This window comes from Aspergillus bombycis, assembly GCF_001792695.1.
Source record: "Aspergillus bombycis strain NRRL26010 chromosome Unknown contig00001, whole genome shotgun sequence".
Classification (NCBI taxonomy): domain Eukaryota; kingdom Fungi; phylum Ascomycota; class Eurotiomycetes; order Eurotiales; family Aspergillaceae; genus Aspergillus; species Aspergillus bombycis.
The window spans coordinates 979,998-1,000,606 of NW_019170003.1; the positions used below are offsets into that span (position 1 = coordinate 979,998).

Genomic DNA, 20,609 nt, shown 5'->3' on the forward strand with positions numbered 1-20,609 from the left:
CCCCATTAATTGCGGGATATATAAAATAAGGCATTGTCACGGCCGTGGTAGGCTACTAGATCTACCTATCTATCTACCTATAGATATAATGAGGTGCGACCCGGGCGATATCATATATAGGGTCTGTGTATTATAACCTCTAGGCCTAGTGGGGAACGAACTGGCCTGGTCATCCGCTCTAACAAGCATAGAAATAGAACCCTACTCTTATAGCTTTCTTTGGCAATAAATTAACTTCTGACAAAATTTAGTAGCTAGATACAAGAGGACATGTGGTACTCTAGATTCTGTTCAAACTGGTAGTCATGATCGCTGGACACTGACTCTCCGGATATATGTTGTCAATTGATATATTGCGCAACTCTAGATGCTGCTTATCTGTAAATAGATAGTCACAGGCGTGTATTAGGCAGTGATAAATGCACACAGCATGATCGATAATCTGAAGTCCAACTATGCCCTGTGAACGTAGTGAACGAAATAACCTAACGCAAAGACGGAATCCTTGTGTATCATCTTACTGTAAAATGTAACTACATGAACAGAGGACGTTTTTTCCAACTCCTTCATATACCGTGACTTTATCGATATGTGTAGAGTCCATCAAATCCTAGAATGAATCGAAGATCTAGAGACGTCAAGGCTACCTAACTGTGCATCTTTCTTATAGCTGACCCAGGAACCTCAATTAATAAACTACTGTGCGATCCCGTACGTACAACCACCTCGATATGGTTGATAGAATAAAGAAAGATAATAGCAGAAATTGTCCTTGAACCACGAGCAGTTGTGTTGGCTAACTTCCGTTCTGAACAGCAAAACCACATTTGTTAAGAAGCTTGAGTATATCCCGAATGGAAGTTTGGTATTTTTCTTTCTCATCACTGTCCTCATAGGATTGCCACTCATCATCAGTTATATTGAGATTGAAGGCATTATACCGGTACTTGGCCAAGTGATTAACAAGCTCCTCGTCGTGCGTAACATCCGTGCTCGGTTGCGTTGGAACCAAGCGGGCCCCGTTGTTATCGACCATGTCCAAAATTTGACTGGCAATTCGCTGTCGGAAATCATCCTGTCCGTGAGATTGGACTGCTGCTGGCAGAATCTTTTCTGCGATCCTAACGCGAGCGATTGCATCATGATTTTCAGGTTCAAAAGCTTTGACAAAGGCTTTATGGTCAACATGAAGACCTAGTTGCTTCGCAGAAGGCAGTGCAGAGCGTCTGAAGACCTTTTGTCCATGTAACTGGCTCATTGCGATAATGGACTCGAGAGATCGGGCACCATGGCGGAATTGCGCCACAGTCAAGAGTGCGTTCAGCACTCCGTCGTCCAACTCGATCTTGTCGTTTGCCTTGCAGCCAAGTCGGTTCTGCAGCATTGCTCGTAGATGGATAGCACGACGAATGAGGTACATATAGTCGGTGTCCGTCGGGCGGTAATGGGACCCCTGAATATTCACAAACCCTCGTAGTCGGCTGACAAAGTCCGGCTTCTTTGCGTCTTTTGCGTCTTTGGTTGCCAGGTCAGTGGTGAAATCCTCGAATGTTGAACATGTGCCACCGATAAAAACGAAGATGGCCGGCCCCAGCGGTCGCTCATGGCCGTGTTCTAAAAACTTGCCATCTTGCATTGGTGCCAGGAGGTACTGAAGCCACCCCAGTTTCGTCTCCCCAAAGCCGCTATCAAACTCGTCGAAAAGCACCAGCGGGACTTCATTAGACAGCCCGCTGTCGCGGACCGTGTGGAAAGCCACAACTAGGTCATTATACTCCCGAAACTGGGACAGGTTGAAGGTCAATGGTTTGCTGACTTTCTTCCCCCCGTTGCTTACCCGTTCGGCAACAGCTTTGACAACCTCCTTGATTCCGAACGACTTTCCTGAACCGGGTGCGCCAAAGACGCCTATCGAAATTGGTTTCTCCTTTGGCGATCGCAGGTATTCTATTACTAAGTTGGCGATCGCTCGAAAGCTTTCCTTTTCCTCTCGGTCTGCCGTCATGAGGCTTCCGAACCGAGCAGTAGGAACCCCGGCGAGCGCCGTCTTGCATCCTTCCTTCACAATCTTATCTGCAAGCTCTTTGGTTTTCCAGTGAAGTTTCTCATCATCGGTTCTGTTTTTTGTGACAAGTTGCTGTGCCAACGTAGTGATTTTAGCTTGTATGTCGTTATGATCTGGGGTTAATCGACCTTGGATAATTTTGCTTGCGAAGGGCTGGATGTTGGATCTTGATTCCTCCAATATGCCCGTAAATTGTAGGCTGAGCAGGCACTCAATTCCGGCTTGCACGCCTGCAATGTCGTCTTGTTCATGAGACTTCACATATTCTTCCAGAAAACTCGTAATGTTGGTCTCCAGTCTTGCAAGTTCAGTTGATGTTTGCAAGTTCACATAAGCTGTGAGTGCACGGTTTAAATCTGAGGCATGTGTAGCTGCCCGATTCTGCAGAAATTTTCTGATTTTCTGTCTTGTTCTTTCGGGAAAGTCCAAAATGCTGGGTTGAGTTATAGAGGCGTTGTGACTATCTTCATCTGCCCGAAGATTCGTAATTCCTTGTGCGAGGTCCAAAATTTGTGCTCCAAGCTGTCCGGGCGATTGCACCCGCTCCCCTTCGAGGATCGTCTGGAGAATACTCCAGCGGTATCCCCTATGGTTTTTAATCTGGGACGATGGAACCGGAACTTGAATAGCGAGGCCTTGAGAATGAGAAGCCGCACTATCCCCACTTGCAGTCTCTGGAGCTGTACTCCCAGAAGCCGGAGTATCTCTACCCATAGTCTCCGAATCTGTAGTACCTTCTGACAGGCTATCTTCAGATGTACTCTCTGAAGCGTTATCATCTGGAGCTGGGAGAGTTGGAAAATCCAAGCTTTCCATACCATGAAGCTTATAATAATGAAAATTGCTGCTTCCAAGTCCATTTTGACTTTCATCTTTGAGGTTTATTTCGGCCAATGCCGCTTTCTGGGAAACCAACAAGCCAGATTGGATCGCTCTCTCGTAAGCCTGGCTGTTTTGAGCTAACGATCTAACCAGACCAGCCATGAATCCAGCGGCAACGGCTGGTGTGCGTCCAGGTGTGGACTGAATGAAGTCTCCTTCCGAGTTCTCCGATTTCTGAATGTAGAGCTTTGCTTTCGCGTCCTGTGTCGTGGAACTTTCAACGTGGACAACCCCGTCACAATCAAATCGGACGACCAAATTCGGAGTTTTTCGGAGAGCCTCGAGCTCTGGTTTAACCTGTTTCTTGAAGATAAAATTTCGGAACAAATCCTCCGTGGTTTGCCCCCAGGAGAGGTGACGACTAATCTCGACGTGCTTCCACCTGAGGTATTCGGCATCGATGACCACACCGAGTGCTTCCCAACCAGGATCCAATATCTTATCCTGCCAGGCTGTAGTCGCATACTCGTAGAGTTTCTTCCACTGGGAAGATGATGGCTCAATTTCCTGTCCAGTTCGTTGAAAAATCCGATACCAGGGGTCGACTTCAAACGACCCCACATCATGTTGATCTACAAACACTAGGAGATCATCTTTACTGATTTTTATAGTCGATTCTTCGCCTGAGCGACTCGCTTGGCACTCTAGCCTAAGGAGTGACTTGATTCGATGACGAGGTGGATCTGTTTGCAGTTCCTGGACCTCCAAGGTCGTTTGGACGGCGGTGCCGTCGTTACGGTTGACAAACTTAGGTTCAGCAGAGTTGCGCTTGAGCTGGGACAACAGGTCACTGACTAGTGCACCACCGCCGGGAATATCAGCGGTTGTGACTCGGCTGCCGTCAGAGTGCAGGTATCTGAGACGGTCACAGTAGTGCTTTCCAGCGATGAAAACGGTAGGAGCCATGTTGCTGTAATTGACAAGGCAAAAGAGCTCGGGCTCAAGAGTTTCGTGCGTAGAGTAGGCAAAGACACAAGCAAAAGAGAACTAGATGTAAATGCTTCTGATGCTTTCATCGAAATACTCGGGAGGCCTTTGCCCTTAAATCATTTCTGCTTCTCTGTATCAGCCATACCACGCTCTCCATGGTCAGACGCTTGGAGTAGCCTCGTTAGCTTAGGCGAATATTGACTCAACACCTTTCTGCCTTCTGCTGTTGGTCCCACTACGTGTTATCCCAACAGTAAAACCAAAGTGCAGGGATCAGGTAGCAATGCTAATGGAGATAGCCGAATCAAACCATTTGTACAGGGGTCTTGTGGGATTGGTAGCGTGGATGTGTCGGCTGAGCAACCATCGACAAGGCCACCCCCCCCCGCGATAAATGGACGGACACGATGCGTGACACCAAGGTAGGTATACGTGTGCAGCCCTCACTCAGTGCTTTGCGAGCCTTGCAGAGTGATCTAGGACAAGGTATTACGTCTTGCGTTTGGAGGGGGGTAAAACTCCTGGGAATATCAAGTGGTCCTACGCTACAACCTCACAGCGGGCCGCAACCTAAACCATGCGGCTGATCCTCAATGGAGGCCGAAGGAGTCAGGACTAGTTACTTGTGCTGGAGGGCGAGGCATCCTGGTAGCCTTGAGCTGGTATGCCCAAACGCGAAGAAGACAAAAAGGGTAACCCGGGTTGCAGATGCAGTTTACAGCTCGCACCATCTTCCATGCCCCCTCGCAGACGTGGGAAGCATTTACCAATTTCTTATGCAGTATGGTTGCCGATCGCGAACAATGCGGTAGGAATAATTGATGTTCAGCCTTCTCAGCTTCGACGCCTGAGTCAGGACTGACAACCAATTGTATCCAAACACATCGTTATGCGGACTGTTCGAGCTGGGGCGAGTCTCTCATTGGCCAAGCCGGTCTGCATAGCGTGCATATAGCAATCCGCTGCGTCCATATGGTTGCGAGATCAATGCGCTAATCTTCCGCCTGCTGCAGATATTGGTCCTATCTCTGCACGTGTCGTACTTCTTCTCAGCTCCTTTCTTCTCTGTGTAGATCTTTATGGCGCGCTTACGGTGGTTAGGTTCATATTGTTGACTAAAGGACCCACTGGCTACTATGCAGGCTCTTGAACTAAGTCTCATGCAGCTGTTGGCATTTCTCCTTTATGCATACACCACTTCACAACAGTTACTACCATAGCTATCACTTCATAATGTCCTTCGGAATCCTTCCACTCCAGATTTCACCTAGGAATGCATAATACTAATACGTCTTTTGGCACACAGTGTTATTTCTCAACTGATCGAATATTTAATGTAAATCACTTAATTCATCCAACTACTACAATACGACCAAGAGCCTCTGCAAGAGGAAAGGCTGCGCCTACTGTATAACTAATTGGTCAATCATATGCCATCTGCTCTCTCCTATGCATGTAGATCCACTTATTTCTTGCGCACTGTTATGAGGCGGAATGGCTCTTGACTAAGTGGGAAACGCTAGCGGGCTCAAGTGGTGACGAAGTATCTGCATGTCATTGGGTCAAGATATGAGGTATGTAACCTCTGGGCCTGACTGGACGTAATGTCACTGGGTTTGGATCGCAACGGTGAGCCCCAATATGCTCTACTGCATCACCAGTGGTCACTTACGATCAGCGGGTCTCTTTTTCGTGGGATGCAATGCTACCCATGGGTATCCTTACCCCTTCATAGCCTCGCTGGATCTTTGCTGGATGATGGAATATTCTCTTGATGAAGAAGCGAGGGCTGTGCCCTACTCTTGCATCATTCAGCATAGGCAACCCTGTGGTTAATCATTGGGATGTATCGATATGATGAACCCAATGATACGTGTCGTGGACGGATGGATCGTATATCAGCAATCATTCCTCTGTGTACAAATAGCGGTACTGTCGAGATTCAAAGGGTCGCACAGGACCTCATGCGCCATAGCCATTTCATTGATCCGTATCTACCGACGCCAGAATCGTGGTTATGATTCCCTATTTCAAGCAGTTCTCCATTCGCTTCAGGTCATTCCCTTTGTGCCAGAAGCCCAACCCATGAAACTCCTGAAATATGCGGTTGACGGTACTATGCCCTACGGCCTCGGCCTTTGATAGACCTGCTTAGCGATTCGATCTTGTTCTCATTGTCCCAATGCTTCCAAGGAGCTTGATAGTGAAGACGAAACACAACCCATAATCGAATTCGAGAACGACAAGGACAGCTGATTATCAATATGTAGGGTAGGGACGTCAGGGAAATGCGTTGCAAGCTAGTGACTACAGGAAAGCGATTCGTGAAAAGTAAACACTCCGGATATACATTGTCAAGTGACATATAAATCGAATGCTCTAAGTAGTCACGGCACTACTCATACGCTATTTGTTTCTCCATTAGTCGTAACAAAGCTCCTTGAACATCTTCCCTGCCCATGAATACCTCAACCATCCTCACTCCTGTTCCGTCTTGTATACTCTTGTCTCTCAAAACGGCATCCAACTCACCCCAAGTCCGGGCAGGGAAGTACCTCTGCATGGGATTTGTATCATCCGCACCGAAGAAGCCCAAAGCCTGAGCATGCCTCCAAGAAGCAATATCATTATACGACTGCTTTCTCCCATGAATGGCTCGCTCAATGGTATAGCCATCGTTATTGATGACGATGATGATAACGTTCAGATTCTCCCTAATTATCGTGCTGATCTCCTGGACCGTCATCTGCAGGCTTCCATCTCCGATGAAAAGGACGGCGCGGGACTCTGGATTCTTCGTTCGTTCTCTCTGGGCCAACGCTGCTCCCAATGTCGCAGGTAGCATGTACCCGATTGATAGCCAGGTGGCAGGGCCAAGAAGCCGAGTGTTTTGCGGCAGGATCAGATTGCGGCCTCCGTGTGCGGCAGTGCCTGTTTCCGTGAGGACGATGTCACCTTCACGGATGAGTGAATTCACAATTCTGTAGAAGTCTTTCTGATTGATTAGATCTGACGAACTGAGCTGGTCCGCTTCTTTAGCTGATTTAGCAGGCCCAGTTACCCTGGGGGTTCTGCTCGTGTCGAGTGTTTGCAGTATCTGAGCCAGAATGTTGCCTGGATGCATATCTCGGTATATATCGCCGTCGATTTGGACATAGGTATTCGACAACGTAATTGTCACGGTCGGGTTGGGAATGGTTGTGAAGTTCTGGCTGTTTGTATCGCTATAGTGAGGGCCCATGTTGATGATTAGATCTGCTGAATCAAAGTATTCCTTCCATTGCGAATCGCCTATCGACCCAGCGTAGATCCCGTACACATTTGCTAGTTGTTCGTTCACTAAACTTTTGCCAAAAATGGTTGTCCACGTTGGCCAGCCGGTTGTCTTTATCAGTCTATCGATTTCATCCAGAATTCCCATACATCTGCTTTCGCCATCTGCCAGTATTAATGGTTGCTTGGCAGCGTAAATCCGTTGCAGGATGCGATCCAATACCACTGGTTCATGTGCAGTGACTGGCGCAGAGGGTGTGCAGATCATAGATGTCAGGTTCGACGCATCCACATGGACATCAACCATATCGTCTGGTACCTCTAGGTAAACAGGTCGACTGTGGATCATCGCCTCCCTCAAAGCCCGGTCGATTTGATCGGGCACTAGCCGGGGGTCTTTCAGGTCCACCTGTGCCACTGTTACATGGGAGGCCATGTCTGCAAATCGTCGAAACTCTCCATCTGCGAGGGTGTGGTGCACCAAAGCTCGTGAGTCTTGCGTTGTTCGAGCCGGTGTGCCCACGATGTGAATAATTGGCGCTTTCTCGGCAAAGGCACCTGCTATACCGTTGAGCGCAGAGAGTTCCCCGACGCCGAACGTGGTTATCAGAGCTGAAATACCATTTATCCGGGCATACCCATCAGCAGCATAGGCAGCGTTAAGCTCATTGCAGGTGCCCACCCAGGATAAGCCAGAAGGTTGAACGAAGTCAAGTAGGTGGAGGTTGTAGTCGCCTGGGACGCCGAAGATAGACCGGATACCCAGTTGGCGCAAGCGAGTGAATAGATAATCGGCTAATTTGATCGACATTGTTAGATGAGTAACGTATTACCTGGGCATTGCATACTCCTACCCTATATTTTGCGTACAATCGGTAGTTTATATGATTGTAGGGTTGTGTTCGGAGAAAGCAGCAACTAATTGGCCGAGACTCCGATCCGATTACGCCGCAGCAGAAGAGAACTTTTGTCCCCGTATCAACGGACAAAACTCCGCTCCGTAACAACACAGGACTATCGACAACAAAAATGACACCAAGATTAGCAGCATGTGAAACATGCAGAAAGTCAAAGCTCGCATGCGATCACAAACGGCCGGCATGTACTCGATGCCGGAATGCCAATCGGGTCGGCATGTGCGTTTATCGCGCGGCCCCGTTCAGACGGAAAAGAACGCAGGTATCCTCTGCATTGGCCGTGGAACGTTCGGAAAGGTCAGTCCACTTGCTGTTCTCTGTTTAACGTGTCTTTCTGGTGGTAAACCCAAGTAGTCCCCGTTCTCCAGACCCACCGCCTGTAACGCCGACTCTGAGACGCCGCCCATACCCAAACCCTGGGTATCTGGGGTTTTCGAGTCATGTATCTATATTCAATCATATTGCGCCAGACGGCGATAGTGTTGCTGATATTTCAACGGCTACGATGCCGGGTTGCCCGTCCGAGAGCTACGAACTGACACAACGGGGAGCTGACGCGTTAAGCCAATTCTTCGGCACGTTTCCTCTCAAGGCCACCATTAGCTTCGTCAATTTCTGGCTAGCCACAGGTATAAACCTGACCCTAGCTGGGCCTTTTGTGGAGGGCTGTGCACAGACCATGAACCATTTGCTACCTCTGCTATCAAATGAAGGTTGGCACTTGGTATACGCACGGCAGTTGCTGCAGAACTCAGCGAAGCCACTGCAGTTCAACCACACATCTAATCTCGGTAGCTTCGCGGCCCAGTTCTTAGATGAAAACGCAAGATGGGAAACAATCGGCATATTCTTCGCTGCTGTTAGCCGAGCCACACTCGATGTGCCGTATTTTCCCTCCCTATATCTGTCCGAAAAACAGCAATATGCACTGCGGAGATCTGCCACCAAGCTCAGTGACTGTGCATTGGAAATCTCTCTTTCGCTTGACTGTCTCAACGATTTACAACTTATATTCCAGTACGAGAATTTTATTGTTCATTCACATGTAGACGGGGATCAAAGTAAGCCAGCCAATATCTGAACATCATCTGGCACGTAATTGACCACACAGGTTACCATTCCTGGAGGAGACTTGGGGATGCAATCGCTTCTACCTTTGCCTTGGGGTACCATGAGAACATCGAAAACAAGCCCGATCTTCCGCCATTCTTAATCGAACTTCGCAAACTTGCCTCTGCCCGGCTTTACTCGGCGGATAAGAACGTAGCCATTTTCCTCGGACGCCCACCCCGAATGAGTAAGCGATTCTGCCATTTCCAGCTCTCATCAAGCTGGACTGGATTCGATAATGACACGCCCGAGCATATCACGGCAGCTCTTGGCGGGCTGCAAGATGCAAAGCCTAGCTATAAAGCTGAGACACGTTGGTCGGCGTTGTGCGCGTCGCTGAAAGAAGAGATTATGGAAATGTTTTGCGACAATAAGAAAGACACGTTCGTTGAGCGGGCTAGGTATGTTATAGCCAATGTTACAACGAAGGCGGCTAACAAGATCAGCGTGATCCAAGAGAAAGCAGAGGCTTATTGGGAGGCACTCCCGCCTCACTTTCGACTGGAGGGAAGCTTGAAGCAGTGCGCCCAGAATCCGTTCGAGAGAGATTTCGTGGCTGCCGTACGACTAAATCACTTACATGTGTTGTTCCTCCTGCGCCTGCTCCTCTTGAACACGCCGGCTGAGCCCGATATGCCCATCACAGAGGTGGCGCAACAGATGATGTCCCTCGTTGTAGAAAGCATCCTTGTTCGAGACCAGCTTGTTAACTCTGGGACTGCGCTTGTTTGGAGAGTAGGTACGTCCTATTCATCATTATGAACGTACACTAAACGGAAGCAGGTTGCATATTACGGCCTCCCAGCCGCTGGAATCATTCTTCTGGCTATGTTCCGACAGCAGGACATTCCCAGTTCAGCGCAAATATCCTGGACCCGAGCGGTACAGGACTTGACGGTCTTCGTGGCGGAAGTCGAAGCAGGATCATTTATCAAGAAAGGGGATCCAAATTATGCGTTGCTATCTAAAGCATCACAGACAATTCGGAGGTTCATTGACGCCATACACCCCCAAGTTACCCATCGCCGTGTGGATGAAAGTTGGACTGGGTTTCTTAGCCAGGATCCGTGGGATTTCGAGTATTCTTTCTGGGAAAACTTGGCGGATCATCCATCCTTGGACTCTTTGTCTGCTCTTTGATGTCTCACTATTTTATCAGAATGTAGATAAGAGGTGAGACATATTTTTTCCCGCGTGAAGCGATGATGCGATCCACTCTTATGATGGTCTTATCCGTCGTTCCGATCACTCCGACGATCCATCCTTTCTCCGGTCCGAAGGAGTATGGACCAGACAACACAACATATATATGTCAAATTTAGACAGGGTCTCACAGGTTATTGAAACAACACTATAGCCCATCAATAGTTATTACACTATGGCCATGTCAACGGTATCCGTCGTCCACTCTACCACACAACCAGCTCCTCTATGGTCCACCGTTGGCGCCAAGACAGAGCCAATCCAGGAAGTATTATTGAACGACAATGGCAAACCATATTCAAAGTCAATGCAACACCACTTCAGCACCGAAAGTAAAGATTTCTCTGGCTCATCCCTCAAGAAGCTTGCCACACGACTGCATGGACGAAAGGTCATCCCTCTTGGAACTGGAAGACCGACCCCCGACTTTTACCCTTGGGAGTCTCTGACCGTTCGAGGAATAGTACCTCATCCATTGGGATCTAGTGCTACCGGCGTGGAAACAGCAGACTACAGGGTTACGAAGCATGGGAGCACGTATAACCTATCCAACGGGTTGAACTATGGACCGACTGTGGGGTCACCATCCCTCGTCCGGTTTTTGACAGAACATGTGGAGATCATGCATCATCCGTCCTATGCAGACTGGAGGGTCAGTTTGACCTCTGGCTCAACGGCTGCTCTGGAGATTGCGTTCCGCATTTTCTGTAATCGGGGAGATACAGTCCTGGCTGAACAATTCACGTACCCCGGAGCGATTGAAGGGGCAAAACTGCTGGGTCTGGCGTTTGAGGGTGTGGAAATGGATGTGGAAGGTCTTCGGCCGGCAGCTTTGCAAAGGATTTTGCGAGAGTGGGATCTATCTCGAGGGCCCAAGCCTCGGGTGCTGTATACCGTTCCCACAGGTCAGAATCCCACCGGAGCCACGCAATCGACAGAGAGACGACGCGCCATTTATGGCATCGCTGAAGAACATGATTTGATCATTATTGAAGACGATCCATACTACTTCCTTCGCATGGGTGTCTACCCACCCAACCAAGAAAGTACTGCAAAGACTCCTCATCTGCCATCCTACCTCTCGCTCGATCGATCAGGCCGTGTTGTCCGTCTTGATTCAGCAGCTAAGATCTTAGCCCCTGGTCTCCGGACTGGCTGGGTGACCGCGAGTGCCCAGATCATAGAGAAGTTTATTGCTTACCAAGAGATCACCACCGTGGAAGTAAACGGGCCATCGCAGTTGATGCTGTGGTCTCTGCTAGACCAGACATGGGGCCATCAAGGCTTTAGCTCATGGCTGGACCACATATCGTCGGCCTACCGCACCCGGCGGGATGCTCTACTACGTGCTTGTGATCAGTATCTACCTCGAGATATCTGTGCCTGGGACACACCAGAGTATGGCATGTTCTTGTGGCTGCGCCTGAACTGGGCGAGGCATCCTTTGCTCAGGAGCAAGTTGGAAGCAGTGGAGGGTGAAGAGTTATTATCCGAGGTTGCTGAGAGAATTAACAACAATGCAATCGAGAATGGGGTGCAGGTGACAAAGGGATTACTCTTCACTCCTAATCAGCAGCCGAATGGGGAACTGCAGTTCCGGTTGACATTTGCGGCTGCCCCTGCGGAGGAATTCGAACGGGCTGTGAAGGCTTTGGGGGATGCTGTTAGACAAGAGTTTTCGGTTACCTGCGAATAGGATAGATTTTGACAATAACAAAGCAATCACATGGCGGTACTTAGTTCCCTATGGGGTTCATTAACTCCTGAGGTAAGACTCTTGTCGATGCTATATCTTCCAAAATACAGAGGCATCTCATGTAGAAGCGGCGGTAACCATACCAGGTACTTCCGCGACAGGAGCAATTCTACCAGTGAGCTGGCCAAAGCCAATGCGACAATTTCCCTCGCCCGCCCATCCCTCCATCGTAATCTCATCGTTGTCCTCCAGCCAGGCCAGTGTCACGTTATTTGCAAGTTGCACTGGTGTCTTCCCTCCAGCCGTCAATTCATGAATGCACCCAAGCCGTCCGAGACCCGTAGACGCTTGCTCCAAATCCTCGCTTGCTTGCTTGGCGGAGGAAGAGAGTGTCCCTGTTCCAATCAGATCCCCAGGGGCAAGTCCACAGCCCGCCGAGGTATGATGCGCAAGCATCTGGAATGGCGACCAGAAGGTATGCTTCAAGTTACTTCTGCTGATGGGAGTCTGATAGCTATCCTCTCCTGTGTCCTCCATCAGCAACATAGCCCAGGAACCCAAAATTAGAAAATACATACTGGAGAGAAAGGTAGAGACGTCTATCGAGACATCTTCCGCGCATTGTAGGAACGGATTCGCCGTGAACTTCCCCTCGGTAGCCACATCCGCTTTGGCAGGACCGATAGCACCCGCTTCTTCAAGCGCATCCATCGTCACGACCCAGGTAGAGATGCTGGTTCCACAGCTCTTACCATTAAACGGTCCCAAGGGGATCATCTCTGCGAACTGCACATCTCTTGCGCTCCAGTCATTCAGCAGAACGAACCCGAATATATAGTCCCGGGCGCGGGACGCCGGAACGAGTTCACCAATGGGTATCTTGGTGGAGACGAACATGCCAAGCTCGACTTCGTAATCCAGTTTCTGGCAGGGGTAGAGTCCGTCAGAGCCGACGCCGTATGGCCGCTGAATCGGCGTGCCACTTGCGACTACCGATGAGGCGCGGCCGTTGTATGCCAATGGTTGCTTGCGGAAGCTGGGGGGTATATCGCCGAAGCCTGCTACGCGACCAACCTGGTTTCGCATGGGAGACGCGGGTTAGTGATGGATTCTGTGCAATGGAGAGTTGGGCTGTGGTTTGGATTCCTCGGGATTCCAAGGGCCCTGCTGCTTACATTCACGACGTGCTCTAGAGAGCAGGTGTAGTCTGTGAAACCACCCATGGAGAATGGAAGGTGCATTGATACTGCTGCTCTCGGAATTAGTAGCTTGGGCTGTTCTGTTTGGTTGTATAATGGCGAATCCACATTTTCAATCAGCCCCTGGATGTCCTTCCGTATCTTGGACCGGACCGCACGAGGAAGGGCTGCGAAGCGGTTGAGCGTTGGCTACCAGCCACATTTCAGTGAGAGGCAATGGACAAATTCAGGCTACTGTTTCTTACCTCGCGGAAGATATTCTCTGCTCCATTGGCTTGTTCGACGGTCAGAGCGCCGCGGTTTGCGACGCGAGATAAATCAATCACATAGTCGCCAATGGCAGCTCCTGGGCGAGGCGTGGGCTAGGCACATGGCGCAAGAGTGATCAGCTACACTGGAAATCAATGCGGTCTATTTTATCTACTTACATCCTCTGAAGTGCTGAAAATGCCAAATGGTATATTTGATCCTGGGAAGGGGGAGTCCTGTGGTATGGGGAGTGGGTGAGAAACGAAGCCTGATGTTACGGTCATTGTGAGCGGTGTTGCAATTTGACGAGTAGAGAATTAATAGATATATTCTATTCAAATGTTCAATTTCTCTCTCATTTTCTATAGTCCAACAGTACTTTATAGTCCATTCGGCTATGGTTCAATTGTTGACCACCTTCAACCGGGATTGCCGTTCGGGAACGCCTGTTGACATCCGGTGTTGGATATATAAATACTCGACCATGTCGATAAAAGAAGCGATAACGTTGATATATCTTGCATACAGGTTATTTTAAGCGTTAGATCAGGCTGCTAGACCGTGCGTTCACTTTACACACACTCTCCGAAGCAATGTGCAGCATCCTTTACGTAGTAGACATCGTATTCCTCGTTTCTTCGTGGTGAGCGTGTATGCTCGGAGCTTCGGTGGGCACCCGAAGTCCAAGAGCGCGAATACCCCACTCGGGGGATCTTGACACACTCAACACCAGTGTGGCTTCTCCAAAGCAGTCCTTAGTCTGATTTTACACGGGGTACGGGGTATATAGACCCGAACTAGGGCACTCTAGTTAGTCTCTAACCCGGCCTCGATTGACATCATGACATGCAAAGCTACACTAACGGTCGGTCATGAATGGCGTTGGCTCGGAGCCCTAATTCGGCCCCACACGATTCTATCACGGGAGACTGTTGACATGACGGCGTTGGCGAATAGAATGATTCATGATAGGCCAAAGCGCACTTAACATTCTAATTCTGGAATAGTACCAAAGCGCCCTTAGGACAGCCCCGAAGTGGAACGCATGCTATGAAAGCCCCGACTCGGTGCTGCAACCCCACGAAGACATTCGGGCGCTAAGTCCACGCTAGATGCTCCGAGCAAATGTCCCTTGGTAGCTCGTGTCTGTAGACAATGGACATAGCTTTACCCCCACAGAACTATCTGCTGGGTCTCGAAGAAACCTTGCGGGGAAGCAAATAGCCTATGGTGGTGGTGCTCCGGCGGACCTTGTTACCATCCCGTTGTTTTATATAGCTCCAAGGCTGTGGATTAAAACACGCCGAGAATAATTTCAATTGCCACCTCAGAAAAAGATTTTCCCAGTATTTGTGTTCATCGAAGTGTCTTGAAGCCGTCTCCAGCCTTACCAATTCATTACCTACCATGCCTCCTCCCGTACAAGTCGCATATAAGAAAATCGGCAAACCCACCGTAGGCGAAAACGGCTATGTCGACTTTCAACCGGGGAGAACGGAAGTCTTGCCCAAAGGCTGGAATGGCTTCAACGCGAAACCATTGATAAGCGATATTCGGGTGGAACATGACGTTGAGATCGTGGTCCGCGATGGTGCTCGACTTTACGTTGATATATATCGCCCGGCAGACTCAGCCGAAAAGGTGCCCGCAGTGCTGAGCTGGTCATTCTACGGCAAGAAATATAGTGCATTGGATATGTTACCAATGTGCGTGTGGAACTGTTGTGTTCCGCGCTCCGATCTCAGCGGCTTGGAAAAGTTTGAGGGACTCGACCCCCAAACATGGTGTCCGAAGGGTTACGCTATCGTCAGTGTGGACACTCGTGGCGCGGGGAATAGTGACGGACAGATCTGTGTGATGGGTAATCAGGATGCGGAAGACGGCTACGATATAGTCGAGGCGATCGCTGCCATGGATTGGTGTAATGGGTCCGTCGGCATGGCAGGCAACTCCGCGCTGGCCATTGCACAGTGGTTTATCGCCGCCCAGCAGCCCCCGTCGTTGAAGGCAATTGCTCCGTGGGAAGGGCTGGGCGATCTGTATCGTGAGCAGTTCTGCCGTGGTGGCTGGTTCTTTATGAGCAATTTCGACCTCATTGCGCAGAAGATCGTGCGTGGGCAGGAGAATTCCGGACTGGAAGATTTTGAGGAAATGTATCGCCGGTCGCCTACCTCGAATGCTTTTTGGGCCGACAAGCGCGTGGATATGACCAAGATTCAGTGTCCAGCCTATATCCGTGGATCGGACGTGAGCACGATCCATACCATGGGCTCTGTTCGCGGCTATCTCGAAATCCCACATGATAAGAAGTGGATCCATTGGGGCAGCAAGCAGGAGTGGTACGAGCTGTATAGTGAACCCGAGTCCATGGAACAACTCACGGTCTTCTTTGACCGCTATCTTAAAGGCATCGAGAATGATTGGGAAAAGACACCCAAGGTTCGCTGGTCTGCTTTGCAATTTGGCGACCGCGACGCGATTGACAATATCATTCTCGAGGACTTCCCTGTTCCGGCAACAGAGTACAGGAGTTTCTACCTCGGTGGGAACCAACAGCTTCTGGGCACAGCGGCCACGGACTATTCTACCGTCTCATATGATTCCGAAACCAGAGTCAGCATTGCCGAGTTCGATTATACCTTCGAGAAACCCTCACGCTTAATCGGCCTGCCAAAAGCAATCTTGTACATGTCCGCCGAGGAGCAAGATGACTTTACGGTGTTCGTCATCCTCCGAAAGAAAGATAAGAATGGGAAACCATTGATGCACCTCAACTTCCCGCTCCATGCCACCCCTGTCAAGTCAATCGATGACATCCCCGAGAAGGATCAGGCAGGTCTGAATCTACACCTCGGACCCGTTGGAATTCTCCGTGCCTCTCATCGTGCGATTGACTCGACGAAAAGTATACACCCGCAATTCCCGTTCCATCCGCATTCGAAGCAGGAGCGGATAGAACCAGGAACAGTGACGAAGCTTGAAATCGGTATCTGGGCAATGGGCGTGGACTTTGATGCTGGAGAGTCTATTAGTTTGCAGGTTAGTCGGATAGCCCTCCATGTGTTGTAGTTGGTCTGGAAGTACTAACATTCTTGTTCTAGGTTGGCGGCCAGTATCCTAGCATTGCGCAAGATATCACATCCTTCTCCAAACCCCGTCCAGAGTATGAGCTCAATAAAGGGAAGCACACCGTTCATTTCGGTGGAGAATATCCCAGCCATGTTATCCTTCCGTTTATCTGAGACTAGCGAGAGCTAATTTAGATCTCGGGTCTCTACCTCTCCATCAAAGGAACAGGAGGGCTGGTATCATTTAGGGTCTTGTACATGGTGGCAGAATGCGTACTGTACTATGCGAACGGTTGATATTGATGAGTTGGAGTTTACTGTTTTCTGTTATGCCTTTTTCTGATGAATAGAAAGTTCACACAAATGCGAGTATATCAAGAGCCAGAATAAAGATTTCTAGTAGTTTTATAAGTTAACTGTCTTTCTGCAAGTTCCGCCTAGTGTACCTAATAATATGTTGAGCCACTCTCCGACTACTCATGGAGTATCTCTCTCTAAATTCTCCCACGCAAGCTGCCCGAACAGGAACTATCATTAAGCTTCATACGCTAATCTTTGGCTTAAGCAATGTAGCTAGCATTCAGCCCTCACGCCAATTATATTAGTATGCCACGCCATGCGTGTTTTCTAAATTGCGAAGGGGGGTTACTATGTATAATTATCATCATACGTTCCTCTATAGCTGAGGAGCTGGAAGGGATTATGTTATGACGTGTTTATCTGCTCAGTGAACCCAAGATGCTCCTTGCCTATCGGAATAAAGTCCAGAATCGAGGAGATGCGTTTGGAAATGTACTTAATGTAGGTATATTATTACGGTGACCACCAGCTTGTAGTAACGACATATTTCATTAAGCAGCTACAGATGCCGCCGAGCCCTGCCCCTGTCGTCGACGATTCCAATCCATCGCACCATCGTAAAGACAGTTGTAATCCATGAACTCGGCTGGATTCATTGTCACTCGGTTTTCGGTCGAATCCGTGCCCGGCTTCGCCGCCTGCCGACTATACATCTGGATCGTGGTAGCCCTCTCATATCGACAGTTAAAGATATCCTCGTTGGTCTTGCACACGTCGCTCAAGGGCCTATTGGGGTGTCTCTTCTCAAAGTCCTGATAAAACGCCCCGAGGGCTTCGGCATCCTCGACGGCCTGACCTGCACCCTGTCCCTGAGTAGGAAGCATTGCATGTGCAGCATCACCGATCAGCAGCACACGACCACGGAACCAGGTGGACAAAGGATCCAGGTCGCGCAGCTGCCACAGACCAACCTCCCTGGCAGATAGGAGAGGTCTCTGAGCCCATTCCGGAAAATTCGAAAACGTATCCAGCATCTTACCGCGGTCACCCTTTGTGGTCCAGCTCGTGTCCTTGGAGGACTCGTTCATTCTCTCGTCGGGAACAAGGGCTACCACACCATAGACAGAGCCATTTCGCGCTGGGCCCATAACGAGCCGACGGTCTTGGCCGATGACCATGGCGGTACGACACTTCCGAGGGTCGATAACCTGCACAAAGTCCGTTTCCTTGAGAAGCTCATCGGTCGGAACCATCATTCGATACGCCGAGAGACCCGTTGGACGAGCCTCCACTTCCTCGCCGAGGACGGCCTTGCGCAGCTTACTTTTGATCCCATCTGCCCCGATGACCAATTCTCCTTTAATCGTCTCCCCGTTCTCAAGCTTCACGGTACCGCTCTCACAATCACAGTCTAGTACTCTACTCGAGAGTCGCAGTTCCACCGGCCGGCCAGGGTAATCAGGCGATGTTGCCCTCTCTCTCAGAGCCTGGTGCAGATCGGCCCGATGATAGCAGACTCTGTCGGCGCCGTATTTGGATGACACGGCCGAGAGAGGTATCTGCGATTGCAGTTCGCCCTTTGTATTGTAGATTTCGAAGGCCTCGTCAATCATGGAGCCCTGCTCGCGCAGACGTGGTCCAAGGCCCCATTGGTCTTCGACAATCTTGGAGGCATTGGGTTGTAGTGAGATCAATGCTCCGATTTCTTGGCTTATGGACGATTGTTCCAAGACGAGTATATCACGTTCATCGCCACGTAGTGCGATCGCCTACAGAACCTGTTAACATGGTAGTGCTGTTGTGTGGCAAACAATATGGAACCTACGGCAGCCAGGCCGGCAATTCCTCCGCCAACTATGATTATCTTGAATGGACTCATGTTTCTGCTAACTTTCACGAGGATCACACAATACTCAATGCCTTCTGACATACAAAGACTAAGAGTGAATCTTTATGCTAGTGGATAGTGCTCTGATTGCCCCTAGAAATCGTAAGTATTAATTGCGTGGGGGATCATCCCCTCGGCGGGGGCTCGGTGGACGCCGAAGGGCTGGAGTCGGCCGCCCACACTGGGTCTCCCCGAGAGTGTTGATAGGAAAGGAGCCTGATGATCATGAGGTGGGTTGTTTCAATGCTCGGCAGACCTTCGGAATGTACCTGGTGCGCCGAGATGCACCTCGCTACACGCACTCAAACTGCCACATAGGTTAGGTAGAAAAGGCGTGGCAATGAAGCGATTGTGATAAGCATCACTAGTCTTATGTCGATGACTGAGCTTCATACTTGAATTACAACATCAGCCCGTGACTGCGATTCCAAACAATTAACACCATGTCTACAACAGCCACTATCCAAGAGACGATCACCCTGGACCAGCCCAAGGGCCGAATGGCCCTTGATGGCCAGCCAACCAACTACGGAGACTTCCGCGATGCTCTCAACAGAGACGGCTACGCCGTGATCAAGGGCGCTATTCCCCTGGATCGGGCCAAGAAATACGCCGACTCTTTCTATGGATATCTCGAAGGCTTGTATGTTCCTTGATAGCAGACGAACCTTTTCTTCCGTGTCCCTGTATGCTAATCATTCGCAGTGACTTGGGTTACAAGCGTGATGACCCCTCCACCGTGAAACGGGCTATGCTCCCTGTGATCAACGAGAAAGGTATGATCCTCAGCTATGGTGTTACTCATGAGAAATGGGTATGGGATATCCGATCGGAGCCTGGTGTGGTGGATGCCTTTGAGAAGGTGTATGGTGATTCGGACCTGATTGTGTCGTTTGACGTGGTCAATGTTCAGTTTCCAGGGTAAGTTCCCGACTGGACAACATGTTCACTATAGTCTTCAAGCTTGGTTACTAATGTGCTGCTGTGTGTCAGGCGTGGCGACTTCCCCGAAAAGTATGTTCATAGGACCTTGTGCATGGCTCCAAGGAACAAATACTGACCGTGTCCAGCAAACCCTGGCCACACCAGGACCAAGACCCCGAATGTCCAGGCTTCCGCTGTGCGTATTACACTAACCACTGTATATTCCCAATGTCCATCTTGCTAAAACATGACCCATGCTCCAGGTCTTCAAGGATTGGTAAACCTAAACCCCGGTGGGCCCGACGATGGTGGCCTCATCGTGTGCAAAGGCGGACACAGGCTCTCTGAGCAGTTCCACCGCGAGATGGCCGACGAGCCACGTATCCCCGCCTGGACTAAGGAGTGGTTCGGGTTCACCGAGAACGGCATGAAATGGCTCAAAGACCACGGATTGGAGTGGGAAAAGGTCTGCGTCGAACCGGGCGACTTGATCGTCTGGGACAGCCGAACCCCACATTACAACGTCCCGCCCACCGGGAACAACGATCGCCTGGCAGTTTACACATGCTACATGCCTGTGGCCGATGCCTCGCAGGCGGATTTGATTCGGAAGAAGGAGGCTTTTGAAAGTATGTTCCACTCCATGTGTGAACCTTGTTGTAATAGTGGAATGGTACTGACATCGTGAATAGAACGTCTTGGCACCACGCACTGGCCGAATGCCCAGCATGTCGCTCCTACTAATATTGCCACGCGTGATGGCGCTCCTTGCCCTAAGGCTCGTGAGGTGCCCGTTGAGGAGCCGGTGTTGGGTGAGCGGGCGTTCCGGCTTACTGGTATTCCGTATATCAAGCAGGAGGCTTAGGCTGCTAGAGAGATGGAGCAGTTTTAACTATGCAAGTGAC

General features: G+C 49.9%; 8 protein-coding genes across 8 annotated transcripts; 4 read left to right on the plus strand and 4 right to left on the minus strand.

The window, feature by feature from the left end:
• Window positions 1-796: 796 nt before the first annotated feature.
• ABOM_000353 (uncharacterized protein) lies at window positions 797-3,853 on the minus strand (the record flags this gene model as incomplete). Its single annotated transcript, XM_022527483.1, has 1 exon — window positions 797-3,853. One exon carries the CDS (start codon window positions 3,851-3,853, stop codon window positions 797-799), a length of 3,057 nt encoding a protein of 1,018 aa, XP_022394758.1.
• A 2,419-nt stretch (window positions 3,854-6,272) lies between these two features.
• Window positions 6,273-7,961, minus strand: ABOM_000354 (alpha-keto acid decarboxylase family protein; the record flags this gene model as incomplete). The annotated part of the gene is made up of 1 exon (XM_022527484.1): window positions 6,273-7,961. The coding sequence occupies one exon, from the start codon at window positions 7,959-7,961 to the stop codon at window positions 6,273-6,275; it is 1,689 nt and encodes a 562-aa protein (XP_022394765.1).
• A 611-nt stretch (window positions 7,962-8,572) lies between these two features.
• Window positions 8,573-10,317, plus strand: ABOM_000355 (fungal specific transcription factor domain-containing protein; the record flags this gene model as incomplete). Its single annotated transcript, XM_022527485.1, has 4 exons — window positions 8,573-9,128; window positions 9,179-9,578; window positions 9,624-9,912; window positions 9,961-10,317. 4 exons carry the CDS (start codon window positions 8,573-8,575, stop codon window positions 10,315-10,317), a joined length of 1,602 nt encoding a protein of 533 aa, XP_022394764.1.
• Window positions 10,318-10,555: 238 nt separating this feature from the next.
• On the plus strand, window positions 10,556-12,076 carry ABOM_000356 (aminotransferase-like domain-containing protein; the record flags this gene model as incomplete). Its single annotated transcript, XM_022527486.1, has 1 exon — window positions 10,556-12,076. One exon carries the CDS (start codon window positions 10,556-10,558, stop codon window positions 12,074-12,076), a length of 1,521 nt encoding a protein of 506 aa, XP_022394856.1.
• Window positions 12,077-12,193: 117 nt separating this feature from the next.
• Window positions 12,194-13,808, minus strand: ABOM_000357 (fumarylacetoacetate hydrolase; the record flags this gene model as incomplete). The annotated part of the gene is made up of 5 exons (XM_022527487.1): window positions 12,194-12,600; window positions 12,655-13,150; window positions 13,252-13,464; window positions 13,521-13,637; window positions 13,704-13,808. The coding sequence occupies 5 exons, from the start codon at window positions 13,806-13,808 to the stop codon at window positions 12,194-12,196; spliced, it is 1,338 nt and encodes a 445-aa protein (XP_022394762.1).
• Window positions 13,809-14,931: 1,123 nt separating this feature from the next.
• Window positions 14,932-16,766, plus strand: ABOM_000358 (CocE/NonD family hydrolase; the record flags this gene model as incomplete). The annotated part of the gene is made up of 2 exons (XM_022527488.1): window positions 14,932-16,563; window positions 16,626-16,766. The coding sequence occupies 2 exons, from the start codon at window positions 14,932-14,934 to the stop codon at window positions 16,764-16,766; spliced, it is 1,773 nt and encodes a 590-aa protein (XP_022394757.1).
• Window positions 16,767-17,443: 677 nt separating this feature from the next.
• On the minus strand, window positions 17,444-18,771 carry ABOM_000359 (zeaxanthin epoxidase; the record flags this gene model as incomplete). The annotated part of the gene is made up of 2 exons (XM_022527489.1): window positions 17,444-18,661; window positions 18,718-18,771. The coding sequence occupies 2 exons, from the start codon at window positions 18,769-18,771 to the stop codon at window positions 17,444-17,446; spliced, it is 1,272 nt and encodes a 423-aa protein (XP_022394756.1).
• A 452-nt stretch (window positions 18,772-19,223) lies between these two features.
• On the plus strand, window positions 19,224-20,569 carry ABOM_000360 (phytanoyl-CoA dioxygenase family protein; the record flags this gene model as incomplete). The annotated part of the gene is made up of 6 exons (XM_022527490.1): window positions 19,224-19,423; window positions 19,486-19,701; window positions 19,774-19,794; window positions 19,851-19,900; window positions 19,968-20,333; window positions 20,397-20,569. The coding sequence occupies 6 exons, from the start codon at window positions 19,224-19,226 to the stop codon at window positions 20,567-20,569; spliced, it is 1,026 nt and encodes a 341-aa protein (XP_022395020.1).
• Window positions 20,570-20,609: the final 40 nt, after the last annotated feature.